This window comes from Trypanosoma conorhini (genome assembly GCF_003719485.1).
Source record: "Trypanosoma conorhini strain 025E chromosome Unknown Tco_14.4_contig_00503, whole genome shotgun sequence".
NCBI lineage: Eukaryota > Euglenozoa > Kinetoplastea > Trypanosomatida > Trypanosomatidae > Trypanosoma > Trypanosoma conorhini.
In genome coordinates, this window is record NW_021704594.1 from 1 (window position 1) to 13,936 (window position 13,936).

The window sequence follows — 13,936 nt, forward strand, 5'->3', positions numbered from 1 at the left end:
TTTTTCCCATTGTTTCCACTACTTTATTCTTTGTGGTTGCAATTGTAGCTGCTTGTTAAGTATTTTAAAAAGGGGTGTTTTAAACTATAAGTTCTTCCCGGAGGGTTTGTTTGTCGCGAGTTGGTTGGTATTTGTGTTGGATGGATTCTTTGGGTGGCCCCTCTAACAAGATGGGCGACATCCAAGGCGTCATGTGTGAAAGGCATTGTTTTTTTTTCTTGCTAGGAGCCTTTGGAAATAATTTGCTTCTAGATTTTTATTGTAGAGGAGAGAGTTTTTTTTTTTATTCCCCCTTGTAAAACGCTCTATTTGTTGTTGTTTTTTATTTTGTTTCTTGTAGAGACCGCGTCGGAGGGCAGCGAGTGCAGTTCTGTGGTTCTGTTCCCCCGCCTTGCCGCCCTGCCAGCCCGGCTGAGGTGGGGGGGGGGGGGCGGTTGCGGGGAGCCCCCAAAGGCTGCCACTGCGTGACCTCACACCGCGGGGTTGACGATTATACGGCGCCACTGCGAATTTTTTTTAGTGCATAAATAGGAGGTAAATTTTTGTATTAATGAGATCATTGGGTACATATAAACCGTAACTGTGCTCTCTCCTTGTACGGATGTATGTCAAGGTCTGATGATTGGGGCTCGTCACATACTATTCTCACACGTTGGCGTGTGGGCTCCGCGCTACAGATGCCGTGAAGCGCCATGCAACTTTTTTTTTTTTGCGCCGGTTCCCTTCCCGCTCTTGCCTCGCTGCGCGCAAGCGCTGCTGTGGTGTGGGAGAACAACAGCCGGCGGCGTTCTTTCGTGCGCTGTGCGGGGAGGCGCGGACTCGGTGGGTCTTCTTTTGTCTGCTGTGACACGAGGGGGTGATGGGTGATTGTGTTGAGTTTGGCAGAAGGCTGCTGCTGCTGCTGCTGTTTTCGAGCTCGTGCCCTCTTTTTTCTCTCTTTTCCCGGGGCTTCTGTGGACGGAGGCGGCAACGCTGGAGGCACGCGTTCGTGTTTTGGTTCCCTGAGCAGATGCGCACGGAGGAACCTGCTCTGACGTTTTTGATTGCATGACACGGTGGGCTGCGCACCGGTCGTGCGGCCGTGCCAACGGGCACCCCTGCGTGGAACCGGGACAGGCCCGCCGCGCTCAGCTTCTTGGGTGCGTGGCCCTGCGTCCCGTGCCGAGGCTTGTCGGAGCGGTAAAGTGGGGGGACGTTGCGGCGCTTCGTGTGCGCGGGGTTGCATGTGCTGCGCGCGGGGGAATACTCGCCCGGACCTCGTCCTGGCGGCGGCGCCTGCGCGCCCGCCGCGGCTTGGAGGGTGTGTGTGCGTGGGGGGTCCGGAGCGATCCCCTCCTCTCCCGTGGCGACGCCCGCCATTGCGGCAGGAATCAGGGAGAAGCGCGGCACCCTACTGGTTGGGCGGCTTTCTCCGAGGAGGCGCTTGCCCCGCGGTTGTACTGGGGACCCGCTTTGGTTCGCTCGCGGGCGCGCCGGCGACGGAGGAGGCCCCAGGCTGCGCATGAGTTCCACACTGCACCCTCGCCGCCGTCGGTGGTTCTCTGCACGTGCCGCGGTGCGGCACAAGTTGCGCCACTGCTTGTGAGAGGGCTGTTGGAGGTGCTGCGTGGATGCAGCCGCAGCGCGGCGTCGTGCGTAGTGGGCTGTGGCCTCTGCACCCCGCTCTGGAAGGCGCCCCTTTCCGTCTTTTCCTACTTGGAGGGACCTTTCCGTTGCTTCACGTCGTGGGTGGACTGCACTTGTCTTCGGGAGGGAGCGGCAGCGCTGTGAGGAAAGGGCTCTCCGGCGATACGTGTCGCCGTGAGAGATGTGCCTGGGCTCTCATCGTCTCTGTGCGACACCCCCGGCTTCGCGGTCGCGCGAGCGTCTGGGCGGATGCGGAGCTTTTGTGGCTGCGTACTGAGCAGCGGCAGGTTTGGCGATGGGTAGGGGTGGTGGCGGCGAGGTTGTTGGTGCTGCGGGGAGTTACTGAAGGGTCTTCCCTCCCCCTTTCCTTGTTGCCAGTTCGGGGACTGGCTTCACTGCGGGGAGGCGGAGGAGGCCGATTCGTGTGGGCGCGATGGACTGTACGGGGCCCCATGGCGCTTTGTTGTGCAGCGCTTTTTTGTCGCCTGCATTTCCTTGCTTTTTCGTATCTTTTTCTGGGAACCGTGAGTTTTTATGGAATTTGTGGCTTTTTGCGTTTTAGGGTTGCACTCGATGTACGTGTGTTAGACGGTGTCATTTTTCAATTTACCTACTCCTCTTCCTTGAGTGTGGTGGTGGTGGGTGTTGCACAGAGATTGTTTATTTTTGTCTGTTATATATATATCTCCCTCTCTGCGTGCTAGTGTGGAGACGTGTTTTGAGATTTTCTTGACTCACATCGCTTTTGCCATTTTTCACTAGGTGGTGCTTGGTGTGCCGTGGGCCTTCGCGGGTGACACCCATCACGTCTCTTGCGCGGGAATTGGGGTGCGATGCAGGGCACTTTGCACGGGGGCGTGAGGTCCGTATCGATTGTTGCCGCCGGCAAGTTTTGTTGTGCTCGTCGATGGTTTGTTCAGGGTGGGCCGCCGCCGCCAAAGCTGCGTGATGGCATTGAACCCATGAAAAAGCTACATTCGCATCGCGAGGAGATGGATGCGCGCTACGCCGCGGAGAGGGCGGCAGAGCGTGAATTCTACGCCCGCACCCCCCACATTCCCGCGCCCCTGCCACACAACAGCCATGAAAAGGGGAAGTATGGCATGCGGCGTCGCCTGAAGGTTCATCAACCAGAGGACGACATAGATGTTGAGTCCCTCGGCGCGGCAGTGGAGACAGGAAACCACGCAATGCGGAAGGGCTGAGGTGGTACGGGTTTCTTCCCCTCCCGCAGCGACAACAATTTGCGGTGGGCCTGCTCCTTTGACCCTCGCGTCGTGTTTTAGGTGCTGTGGTTCTTCGCTTGACTTTTTTATTCCTGCGTGACGTATTTGTGTGTGTGTATTTCTTTCTTTGCTCAGTGTGTTTTGCCCCTCCCCTTTTCCCCATCAGATTGCCGCGAAGGAGGTTCACAGCGGGTAAGTCGTCTCTTCTTTACTTTCTTTCCCCTCCACATATATTTATATAGGGGTTTTCAGGGCAATATCTTCTAATTCCCGGCACGTGCAGATGCTGCGGAGGACGCTGCGCCGATTTAGTTCCGGTGGTGGGGAGTTGTTTCCGACCTCGAAGCCGGCCGCCCACCTGGTGCCGGCGTGGGTCACGGAGCGCCATGTGCCGCCCCCGCCAGGCCGCGGGAAGTGTTATGTCGAGGTCACGCGGCCACCGGGCCACTACAAGTGGCAGGCCACGCAGCCGGAGGTGCACGCGGTGGCATTGGCGCAGGTAGACGCAACATCCTCCCCGCAGGAGGCCACTGTGCGTCGGCCGTCGCGGAACACCGTGGCGTCAACTTTAGCAGGTGTAAATGGCGCTCTCGGCCGCAAAGTAAAATCGGCTGAGAATAGTATTGCCATGGCAAATATTGCGGCACAACGGCGCAGTGAAGCTCGGATGAAAACGAGGGATTACGCTGAGCACCAACACCCGGCGAGGTTTCGTCCTGGGTGGGAGGCCAAGACAGACGTAGTGGAACTTTCGGAATGGATGTACACACGAATTCATAACCATCGCAAGCTTCACAATGACAATCGTAACGGATATGAGAAGGAGCACATGATATGGGGGGCGAAGCCAGCACCACCCGCGATAAAAACATAGTGGATGTAGGTCCAGTACGTGATGAATCATTGGCAATAGCGAGCGTCACAACTTCCTTGCTTGTGTTTGACTATTGTAGAGTATACAACGAGGAAGGTGCAGAGTTTAGGTAGTACTGCCGAGTGCGTATGTGTACTTCACTTTCCTTGTGTGTCTATGGGTGAGGTAGGGAAAGGGAGGGTCGTGGTTCTTTTTTTTTTGTGTGAGCGTTAAACTATTGGCGTCTGTATTTTAAGACCTCCTGTTGCATTGTTGTGCCTCTTGATTTTCTGTGAAACAATGTTTTTTTTGTTGTTGCGTTGCTATTTTGACCCTCACCTTGGCGTGCGTATTGCGGGGAGTAGAAGAAGGCGGTGCGCGTGACTTAAGCATACCCACAGTGGTGGGCGCGCAAGGGCTGTTTGGCAGGCTTAGATTACCGCCTCTGCTCTCTCTAGATCCCCGCGGCTTCGGGGCGTAGTTCACGTATTTCCGCGTGGTTGACCGTGTGTTTCTTATTTTGACTTACTTTTGGATCTCCCTCTCTCCCGCGGGGCCGAAACGATCGCCGCCTCGCCTAACCGCACCGTGCAACGGAGGTGCGTCTGTGTGCGTTTTTGCCAGGACAATGTCAGCCGTATGGTGGGCCTCACCGGCGGCCCTCAGCCTTCTGGTGCTGGTGTTACAGAACAGCATCTTGGTCGTCATGACGCGCTATTCCCGTGTTAGTGTGCCGCCCGAGAAACGCTACCACGCCTCCACACTTGTACTGAACCAGGAAATTCTAAAGATGTTTTTTTGCCTTGTAATCTTTGTAGTGGAGAACCATTTTTGTAATAGGGTTCCCCTTCTTGATGCCCGGGGAGCTTCGACTGTTACTCCTGGCGTACTAACCCTGCTGCGGCGTGCGATTTTCCAGGGGGAAACCCTTAAGCTGTCGGTGCCTGCGGCTCTCTTTACGATGCAGAACTATCTCATTTTTTTCGGCCTCTCGAACCTCGATGCAGTCTCTTTTCAGGTCTGGTCGCAGACCAAGTTGGTGTCGGCAGCCGTCTTCTCTGTAATACTTCTGAAGCGTCGCCTCAGAGTAATGCAGTGGGTGTCGTTGTTTCTGCTCACCTTTGGTGTTCTCCTCACCCAGCTACAGGAAACTTCCGCGGAGAAGCGGTTGCCCACGGAGGGGCGGACGCAGCGCCCCCTGCTTGGGGTTGCCTCCTGCGTGCTATCCGGTCTGTCCTCCAGCTACGCCGGTGTATACTTTGAGAAGGTCGTCAAAACCACGCCGCCTTCACTAGCAGTGCGGAATATACACCTCTCAGTATTTGGGATTCCTTTCGCGGTGCTCTCCATGTTTGTTCTGGATATCCTTCCTTCGTGGAAAACGAAAAAGGGACAAGAGTTTTATTTCTGGCGCGGCTACAATCAGTGGCTCACCATCGGCCTTGTCTTTATTCACGCGTTTGGTGGGCTGCTGGTGGCCATCGTGGTGAAGTACGCGGACAACATCGTCAAGGGCTTTGCAACGGGGGTAGCGGTGGCGGTGAGCGGCGTCATGTCGTTTGTCATCTGGGGGCTGGTGCCGTCCAATATGTTCGTTTGGGGCTGCTGCCTTATCACTGTCGCAACCGTCATCTATCACCGTCATGAAGAGCGGGTGCCCACCGAATGAAGAGGCAAAAGGAATGGGAAAAAGCAACTAAGCTGCAAGGATCGAAAGGAAACTGCGAAGGCGCGAGCTGAGAAAAAGGACATTGAGTGATGGCCGCAACCGCGGCGCAGGGCAATTGCGAGGAGACTAGGCGGGTGGACTCAATAACCACAGAAAGCACTGGCGGCTGTGGGAATATCTGCGGCGGTCAAAACTGGACCGCCGCTTTTGCTTCAATCAGCACGCGGGCATTTATTGAAGACGCATCATTGTTTTCTGCAGCTTTTAGCTTCAATTATGCACGTGCCGCTGCGCTGGAAATTCGCGGGGCTCGACCGGTTAATTTCGGACCACTGATCCACTTGTTTTTTTTTCATGTTGTTAGTTTTTTATTGCTGGGCCTGTTTTGCGAATTTTTTTTCGTCGACAAAAAAAATGAGAGATTGAGTGGTGGGGGGGGGGAAGTCATTTGCATGCCTTTGTAGTGAATCTCTATTGTTTTTTTTTTTTCTCCTTTTGCACCTCCGCCTTGCTTCCTTCCTCGCCGTTGGGCAGACCAGGCCGCAACGGTGCGGGAGGGGTGGCAGATGCGGGCGGAGTCGGAGGCGGCCCGGGACGAACTTCGGCGCCGCCTGCGCAACGTTGTGCGTGTCATCGATGAGGCGCTCTCGCTGCATGGCCGCCGCACGGGCGCGGGCCCCCTCCGCAGTTCTGTCACTGACGTGCCTGAGCGGAGTGACAGCGCCAGGCTCGCCCCCCATGTGTCCTCGGAGGCCGAGGTTCCGTCGGAGCGGCGACGGCGCGAACTGCAAGAGGAGCGTGAAAGTGCGCAGCGGCGTTTAGAAAGTTTGAAGCGTGCACGTGAACGACGGGGGAGGCGGTCGGAGACAACCCCCGATGGATCAGATGCCTCAGGCCCGTTGCTCGCCCCGCTGCATTCCAGTGAGTTGGACCCGCAACGGCAACCGCCGGCCCCGCTGCAGCTGCTGCTGCCGACGGCGCCAGACTCGCCAGTCGCAGCAGACATTGGGGTAAAGCAAAGCTGTGACGCGTGGGAAGGGGGCCGGGGGGGTTCGTCGCCTCGAGAGGCGCAGACGCAGGTGGCGGTGTTGGAGGAGGAGTTCCGTAAACGTTTCGCTGAGCGTTGTGCAGAGGAGGAAAGCCGCTTGGAGGAGTTGCGCACGGTGCGCCGCTCGGCGATGGCAGCGCGTCAAAAGGCACTTGCCGAGGCGCAAGCTCAGATTGAGCGAGCGGAGTCAGAGCGCGTCGCCAAGTTGCTTCAGATTCAAAACGAAATGGAGCGCAGTCTGGCGGCGTCGCAGGAGCGTTGCATCCCCACGGAGGCGGAAGTTCGAGCGATTGGGGCGCACGAAGAGGCGCTTGCGGCACTGCGCGCCCACACAGGCATTGGAGCCGCGTCCCCTTCGCCCGTGTGTCACTCCCCTTCCCTATCCACTTCGGTTGTTGCCCGCTCGGCTTCATGTGGAGGTTCCTCGCCGCAACGCCGAGGCGCTTCCCTCAAACCGACACGTTCTCCACCCCTGGATGGAGTCTTATCCTCCGCAACGCCTCCGCAGGCGGATTATTCACCATCGCCTCTGGGGCCTGAAGAAACCTCCCCTCCGTCTCCGCGCAGGTCTCCCCACACCGCTGCTGTGTCTGGTGGAAGTGGCAGTCCTGCAGGCTCCTTCGCTGCAGGGAAAGGGACGTCAGGGAGCCGCACACCGTCTCCCTCGCTGCCGTTCCCACCTCCAGCGACGTTGTCCGTTGCGGCCGCTGCCAATGATGTGAAGGAAGTGCCACTTACTGCTGCCTCTCCCACTGGGCCGCCGCAGGAGCGTTTTCTTTTCTCCCCCAGTGTTACTTCATCAGCGTTAGGGCACGCAGTTTCAAACCCACCGGCAAGGTCTCTTTTGCCATCGCAGTTTTTGTCTGGACTGCGGAGGCGAGGTCTTCTCGCAGATGTCCTCCCAAGCGGGGAAACGGTCATACCCACCCTTGTGCGCCTTTCGAAAGACGGACGCGAGGTGCTTCTTTTGGTGGAGCGACTTGAAAGGGCTTTAGCCTGCCGTTCTAGAACGCCTCCCACATCTTTGTCTCAGGCATTGCCATCGTCGTCGTCTGCGCTGTCGCGAGGCATGCGGCGTGAGCTGCCGTCTCCGAGGAAGGAGGGGGCAGCTCACCAACAACAAGAACAGCAACAGAGAGGAAAAAGCAAACTCGACGTAAGCTCGACACGCCGGGTACGGGAAATATACCACGTGTCACTTGTAGATGGTTTTTTATTGTATCCGCACGGCGTTATTGGTGTTGGCGCCACTGGGAGTGTCAGCAGTATTATTTGTGGAACCCGCGCCCGTCAGTTGCTGATCGAGCACGCGTGCACGCTCTTTGAGCTTGGTAAGACATCCCCGTACTGTCTTGCTCTCGTATCGCCCGGCCCACCACATCACAAGAACGAAGCCGCGGGTTCCCCACTGCCGCATCGACGAAGTCAAAGTGATCTCAGTGGTGCAACTTTGCTGTTGCTGCGATTTCGCTGCCGGTGGGACTGGGTTGCGTTTCTCGTGGCAGTCGCTGCAACGACAACGCAATGGCGAGGGACCCCACCCTTATCCTATGGGCGGGCACTGTGGATGCTCGCGGCACAGCTGTGGCGGCGCCAGCGTAATAGCCTCGTCTTATCTGCACCGACGAAGCATTATAGAGGTTTGCCGGTTTCGGTTCTCTCCTTCACCCCTGTGCTGAAGCCAGTAGCTGCGTCAAGTGCGGGGACCACCTCTGCGTCTATCGAGCGAAGCAAGTACCTGCGGGCTGCGCCTGCGCGTTTTGCGGTGCCTCCCCCTTGTGATTGGCATGACAGCAACGAAGATGACTATGGCACTACCAGTCGTGTCGATGGGAGACGTTTTGCTAGGGGTGCTGGGGCGTTGCCAACGGGGCATAGAAGTCGCTTTGGCGTGCGGCCTTTAACGACATCGAACGGTTGTTTCTCCCGACACTCTAGTGCCTCAGCTACGCGTGTGGGCAACGGTTATTGATGTCATTGCTTGTGTTTTGCCGACTACCACATGCCTTGCTGTCTGCGCTTCTCTGAGTTTGTGTGCCTGCGTGTGGCTTTTCCTCTACACATGAAGCGAACAACGACGCCGAGTCTGGAGTTCAGCGCAGTGCCAGTGAGTTTGCTCAAACGCGGTGGCGCTATGTCGTGCACTTCCTGCTCTGTCTCCGAAACACATGCACGCATACATGTTCTCTCTCTATCTCTATCTCTCTCTCTCTATTGTTGTTGTTTGTCCTTCGCCTTTTTAATCTGCACGCGTGTGAGGGGCAGTTGGTGGTGATACCGAAGGAATAAATAAAGGGGTTTGGGAGCGAGACAGCGCGCGCAAAAGAAAGAAAGAAAGAAAGAGCGAGAGCACAACAAAAACACAAAAGAGCGGAGAAGCAATGCTGGATATGAGCATCGAGGTGATGACAGAGCTTGCAACGGAGGTATTGACCTCCCCAGACAAGGAGGTGCGCGAGAGGGCGGCGGGCAGACTGCGTTTCCTGAATTCCTTTGATTATTGGGAGAGGGTGAAGGGGTTGTTGCCACAGTGCCAGAACAACTACCTGCGCTTCATTCTCTGCAAGGCGATGCATTTCATCGTAAGTAACGAGTTGGGACCACAGGAGCGGAAGGATATACAGGTCTACGTTATGGACTACTTGAAGGCGGCGCAGGATCGCGGCGAGGAGCTTCCAGTATACGTTAAAAATGAGCTTTATTCCATTTACGCCTCTGCTCTCCACATCAATTGGAGGCTGACGGTCTTCGACGAGAAGGAGAAGCCGAGGGGAGTCGGATTGTGTGTTGTGGAGGCACTCTCCGCGCGGCTTCCCGCGAGCGATGTGTTAGACTTCCTACTAGAGGTGTTGACCTACTTTGCGAAACAGGAAATTATTACTTGTGTTGAGAAAGCGAGGTTGGCCTTTGTGAATGATATTCTTCCGAGTTTTTTTAGCTTTAGTGTGGGGCAAATTTCCTCTTGTGGACCTCGTGCGCTGGAGGTCTGCTGCACAATCCTGCAGGTGCTCTCAACGCTGACCCCGGCATCTCTAATCACGGTGCAGGGCAAGACGGACGAGCCCATCTTTATGGGGAGGGCTACGAGTTGGTTTCCTGCCCTCTCCCTCGCCGTACAGGATTGCAGTCGTGCCATTTTGGCGAATCCCACGCTGGAGGCGAGTGGCCAATGTGCACGGTTGCTACGAATGGCATCGGCTGTCGACTGCCGCAGCGAAGATGGTGCTTCGATCAGCCTCGGACTAGGCGATTCGTTTCTTGAACTATCCGCTAATTTACTTTCCCTCTATAACTCCACTGGACTCTCTCACATCCTGCAATTGGGCTGTGCTCTGCTTGTGAACGCGTTTGAGCGTGAAAAAAGCCAGGGGGCAAAGTATTTACACAGCCATCCATTCCTAATTGAACGCTGGGCTGAGGCGGTAAGTGGCGTACTTGTCCGATGGGAGGAGGATGAAGAAGAACTTCGCCAAGAACTCATGCATTTATTCTTTACTTTTGGTGACTGTGCCGATCTTTACGCGGCCTTGTGCAGTGACAAAGATGAGGTTGCAAGGCTGCTCGTGAACAGTGTTACGCGGGTATCACAGTGCTACTTTGACAACGTTGTCGCCAAAGCTCACCTTACCGAAGATTCCTACGAAATACGCTCCGACATGGGTGTCATGTTACACAACGAAAAAACCCTTTTGCCTATTGCAGAGATGCTTTTCTGTCGCGAAATTGACGTGTACTCGGTTATTGTGCAAAGATTGCGAAGCACGATTGAGCAATATGGAGTTTGTGTGCGTATCCGGGAAACTGGAGACTCCGAGGGGATCGGCGAGCTCCTGTTGTCGCTCGCAGTGGATGTGCAATCTGTATGCCCTGCCCTCACTGCCGCAGATGCATCTCTGTTTCTTATGCATGTCTGCTTATCCCGGCTTTCAGTCATCATTTCTGTCGTGGCAATTGCCGTGTTAAACAATACAGCCCGCAGCAGTGACGAATTAATTGAAATTGTGTCTCAATTTGCACGTGAATTACTCTCCATGGATGATAAATTGACCAGTGCACTCTTAGAAAGTCTTTCTCTGACAGATTTGGAGGGTGATAGTCCTGAAAGCCGTTCAATGACTGGGATGGGCAAGGTTCACATGGGTATATTGCGCGCTCTTTTCTTTTTCTGTGGATGCACCTACGAGTCTTTGTCTGAGGCGTCCAGTGAGTTTTATGAAATTATGACCAACTTGTTATATTACGTTTATGTGCACCACAGTGACAAGGCGTGTCTCACCATTGATGCAAATCTCCTCCTTGGAAAGGTGTTAATGCAGGGAGTCCGTGGTTTCTTTTTGGCCTCGGAAAAAATGAGCGCTGTGCTTTTGGCGGTGAAAGGGGGACACATTGAGCTGCTTCGCACCACCAGCGACAGACTTACTGCGGAGGATAGAAAGGCCCGCTCTGGTATGCTTACTGCCCTCATCTTCTATGACGAGGGCCGCCACTATGCGGGATTTCCAACAGTAGACTTCATTCCTTTTTCCATAGCTCGGGCGCTGGAGGTGGAGCGCTTAAATACGGATCCTAATGCAATGTTGCATGACTTGATTGCCATTGCCGATGGCATTCATCAGCCAGAAGTCCTGTATTGGTTACTGGATGCCCTAACCAAACGAAGTCAGGAGATGGGCGACCTGCTGCAGGTGTTGCCTGATAACGCTCCGCTACTGCTGCGGCTGGTTGCCAAGCTCTGTGACTTGGCAACAAGTTGCTTGCCGGACGACAACAAGTGTGAGTTGCATTGGGGTTTGGTTGGATTTGTTTACCTTTCCGTAACCGGGATTATGAATAGATTAGGTTTGTCCAAGTTCGATGCTAAAGAGCCAGTGCAAGAGCTTTCACCAGATGTGGTTAGTGAGACGTTTGTGTACAACGTTGCCAATGCCATTTACGGTATGATGAAGGGTAATTGGTGTAACATGGGCGTGGCAGTGTCTTACGGTGATGAATTTGTCTCAGCCTACATGAGTTTTCTCACGCTGCTTTTTTCTACCCCTCCCGAACTGGTGATGGCGCGCACGCCATCCCGCGAACGGGTGTTTGAAGTCCTAGTGGGCTCCATTTCTGCACATGGTTCTTTTGGCTTCGAGATAGAGCAAGCCCTTGATGCCCACATGGCGTGGAAGCCGTTGCTGAGGTACCTTCTGAAGTGTTTAAAATATTCCCTCGTGTTTGGTATTCTATTGGCTATCGATGCGGTTCTGCTGTCTATGCGGAGGCTGGACGCGGATACCGGCCCGTTTCTGGATGCCGAAGTCGTTGCAGAGATCTTTGAAGAAGTGGTGGTTCACATTGTCGTTACTCAAAGTATGGGGCAGCATGAATTGGAGCTAAGCTTCAGGTTGCTGTCGACGTGCTTTCGGTGGCATGGACCTGAGTGCACTACGAGAATGAACAAGTTGCTGGACTTCTGCTCTGCGTACCACCGTGTTCGTCTTCGCCATATACTCACAGTGCTTCACTCGAGTATAAAAGATGCGCTGGCGTCGTATGCTTTGGTGTTCGGGAGGGGAGCGAGTGTTCAAACCCTCACTGCGTGGTGATGGGTGCCCGTCACGAGCCCGCAGGGTGGCGCGAGTCAAGAGGCTCCTGTTGTTGATAGCCCGCATCAGGCTCCCTGTGGTGTCCTGCGTCTCCGTCCACAGTCCCGGTTGTCGCGGAGGGCAAGAGAGACGAAGCAAAGGGGTTTGGGGTTGGGGCGACGATAAGCGAAGGGCGGCAGCTTGGGAAACGCGTGACCGTCACCTTTTATGCGCGCGCCCGCGCGGCTGCAAAAAGGAAAAAAACAGCAACAACAAAAACTATGTATTAGGCCCTTTTTTCCACCGTATTTGTTTTCCTTTTTTTTTTAACGGTCACGCTGCTTACTTTCTTCTTCTCATCCTCTTTCTCCTTTCCCTTCCTCCGTGCGGATGCTTTGTTGTGGTGCATTGGCCTCTTTTCGTCTGCTTTCTCCAGGCCTCTTGCTGGACCTAGTTTTGCTCGCAAACGTTGTTTTGTACAATTTTGTCTGGGTTTCTTGTTATTACTTTTACTGTTACTGTTACTACTACTATTATTATTATTATTTTGGTTTTTCGCCGCTTTCATTGACAACAACAGCAGGGGACAAGTGCCCGCTTCCCACACGCTTACATCCCTGCGGCTACGCTGCGAGAATGCCCTCAGGGGAGCGGCGCGGTCGCGTGGGCCCCGTTCGTTTTAGAACCTTTTTGCGCAACACAGTCCTTGACGTCATGCGCAGTCGCGGGTGGCTTGAGACCGACAGCGACCTCGGCTGGGACGTGTTTTGGGCGGACGTGGGGTGGATTCGCGACGTGTACGACCACGTGCGGCTGGACGACATGCAGCGGATCAACCACTTCCGCAACCACTTTGAGCTGACGCGCAAGGACTTCATGGTGAAGAACCTGAAGCGCATGCGGAAGAGCCTCGAGCGCGAGGGGCGCGTGGACGAGGCTACGGAGTTTGACTTCTTCCCCGTCACCTTCTCGCTGCCGCAGGACTACGGCCTCTTCGAGATGGAGTTTCGCCGTCAGCCGAACGCGATTTGGATCATGAAGCCACCGGCAAAGGCGCAGGGCAAAGGCATCTTTCTCTTTTCAAGGATCTCGCAGATTGCGGAGTGGCGGCGGGACTACAAGCAGCGGCAGGTGGGGGCGGTGGGTGAGAAGCCGGGGGGGCCATACGGAACCGAACCGGTTGAGCCGTATTTGGCGCAGCGCTACATTGACAATCCGCACCTGGTGGGCGGGAAAAAGTACGACCTGCGCGTCTACGTCCTTGTGACGAGCTACTCTCCGCTTACGATATGGCTGCATCGCACTGGATTTGCACGATTTTGTCATCAACGATTCTCGCTGAGGGACATTGACAACACCTTTATCCACGTCACAAACGTTGCCGTGCAGAAAACCAATCCAAAGTATACCCCGTTGTCGGGGTGCAAGTATGGGCTTCGCAACCTTCGCCAGTATATTGCCGCTTCGCGCGGTGTAGAGGCGGCCCAGAAGGTGTTTGACGATATACAGAACATGATTCTGCGCTCCTTGCATGCTGTGCAAAAAGTTATTGTGCAAGATAAGCATTGCTTTGAGCTTTATGGGTACGATATCATGGTGGATAATGACTTGCACCCTTGGCTTATTGAAACAAACGCTTCTCCTTCACTCTCCGCCGAGACGCCTGCAGACTATCACTTAAAATTCAACATGCTGGAGGACATGTTCAACGTTATTGATATTGAGAAGCGTCGTACGGGAGATGAAATCCGCGTGGGTGGATTTGACTTGATTTGGAAGAATGGCGCGGTGGGTCCTCCCTCTCGCGTGGATGCGAAGGGGGTTGGCGTCACACAGTCATTTTTAGGCTGCGCAAACGAGTTTGAAATCCCTATTACGCATATGCGGATGCCCCCACGGCTTCAGCAGATGGACAGTAGCGAGCGATTGTTGACGTAACGCGAGGGAGCG

The 13,936-nt window shown here is 55.0% G+C and overlaps 7 protein-coding genes across 7 annotated transcripts, besides 5 other annotated features; all 7 read left to right on the forward strand.

Annotated features, from left to right (window-relative positions):
• The first annotated feature begins 888 nt into the window (after positions 1–888).
• Positions 889–907: a microsatellite.
• A 140-nt stretch (positions 908–1,047) lies between these two features.
• On the forward strand, positions 1,048–1,770 carry Tco025E_06958 (uncharacterized protein; the record flags this gene model as incomplete). The annotated part of the gene is made up of 1 exon (XM_029373825.1): positions 1,048–1,770. The coding sequence occupies one exon, from the start codon at positions 1,048–1,050 to the stop codon at positions 1,768–1,770; it is 723 nt and encodes a 240-aa protein (XP_029226039.1).
• A 689-nt stretch (positions 1,771–2,459) lies between these two features.
• On the forward strand, positions 2,460–2,831 carry Tco025E_06959 (uncharacterized protein; the record flags this gene model as incomplete). Its single annotated transcript, XM_029373826.1, has 1 exon — positions 2,460–2,831. The coding sequence occupies one exon, from the start codon at positions 2,460–2,462 to the stop codon at positions 2,829–2,831; it is 372 nt and encodes a 123-aa protein (XP_029226040.1).
• Positions 2,832–3,135: 304 nt separating this feature from the next.
• Tco025E_06960 (uncharacterized protein) lies at positions 3,136–3,726 on the forward strand (the record flags this gene model as incomplete). The annotated part of the gene is made up of 1 exon (XM_029373827.1): positions 3,136–3,726. One exon carries the CDS (start codon positions 3,136–3,138, stop codon positions 3,724–3,726), a length of 591 nt encoding a protein of 196 aa, XP_029226041.1.
• A 607-nt stretch (positions 3,727–4,333) lies between these two features.
• Positions 4,334–5,374, forward strand: Tco025E_06961 (UDP-galactose transporter; the record flags this gene model as incomplete). Its single annotated transcript, XM_029373828.1, has 1 exon — positions 4,334–5,374. The coding sequence occupies one exon, from the start codon at positions 4,334–4,336 to the stop codon at positions 5,372–5,374; it is 1,041 nt and encodes a 346-aa protein (XP_029226042.1).
• Positions 5,375–5,940: 566 nt separating this feature from the next.
• Tco025E_06962 (uncharacterized protein) lies at positions 5,941–8,394 on the forward strand (the record flags this gene model as incomplete). The annotated part of the gene is made up of 1 exon (XM_029373829.1): positions 5,941–8,394. The coding sequence occupies one exon, from the start codon at positions 5,941–5,943 to the stop codon at positions 8,392–8,394; it is 2,454 nt and encodes an 817-aa protein (XP_029226043.1).
• A 212-nt stretch (positions 8,395–8,606) lies between these two features.
• Positions 8,607–8,635: a microsatellite.
• A 109-nt stretch (positions 8,636–8,744) lies between these two features.
• Positions 8,745–8,765: a microsatellite.
• A 38-nt stretch (positions 8,766–8,803) lies between these two features.
• On the forward strand, positions 8,804–12,007 carry Tco025E_06963 (uncharacterized protein; the record flags this gene model as incomplete). The annotated part of the gene is made up of 1 exon (XM_029373830.1): positions 8,804–12,007. The coding sequence occupies one exon, from the start codon at positions 8,804–8,806 to the stop codon at positions 12,005–12,007; it is 3,204 nt and encodes a 1,067-aa protein (XP_029226044.1).
• A 324-nt stretch (positions 12,008–12,331) lies between these two features.
• Positions 12,332–12,369: a microsatellite.
• A 111-nt stretch (positions 12,370–12,480) lies between these two features.
• Positions 12,481–12,533: a microsatellite.
• An 89-nt stretch (positions 12,534–12,622) lies between these two features.
• Tco025E_06964 (tubulin tyrosine ligase) lies at positions 12,623–13,924 on the forward strand (the record flags this gene model as incomplete). The annotated part of the gene is made up of 1 exon (XM_029373831.1): positions 12,623–13,924. One exon carries the CDS (start codon positions 12,623–12,625, stop codon positions 13,922–13,924), a length of 1,302 nt encoding a protein of 433 aa, XP_029226045.1.
• Between the last annotated feature and the right edge of the window lie 12 nt (positions 13,925–13,936).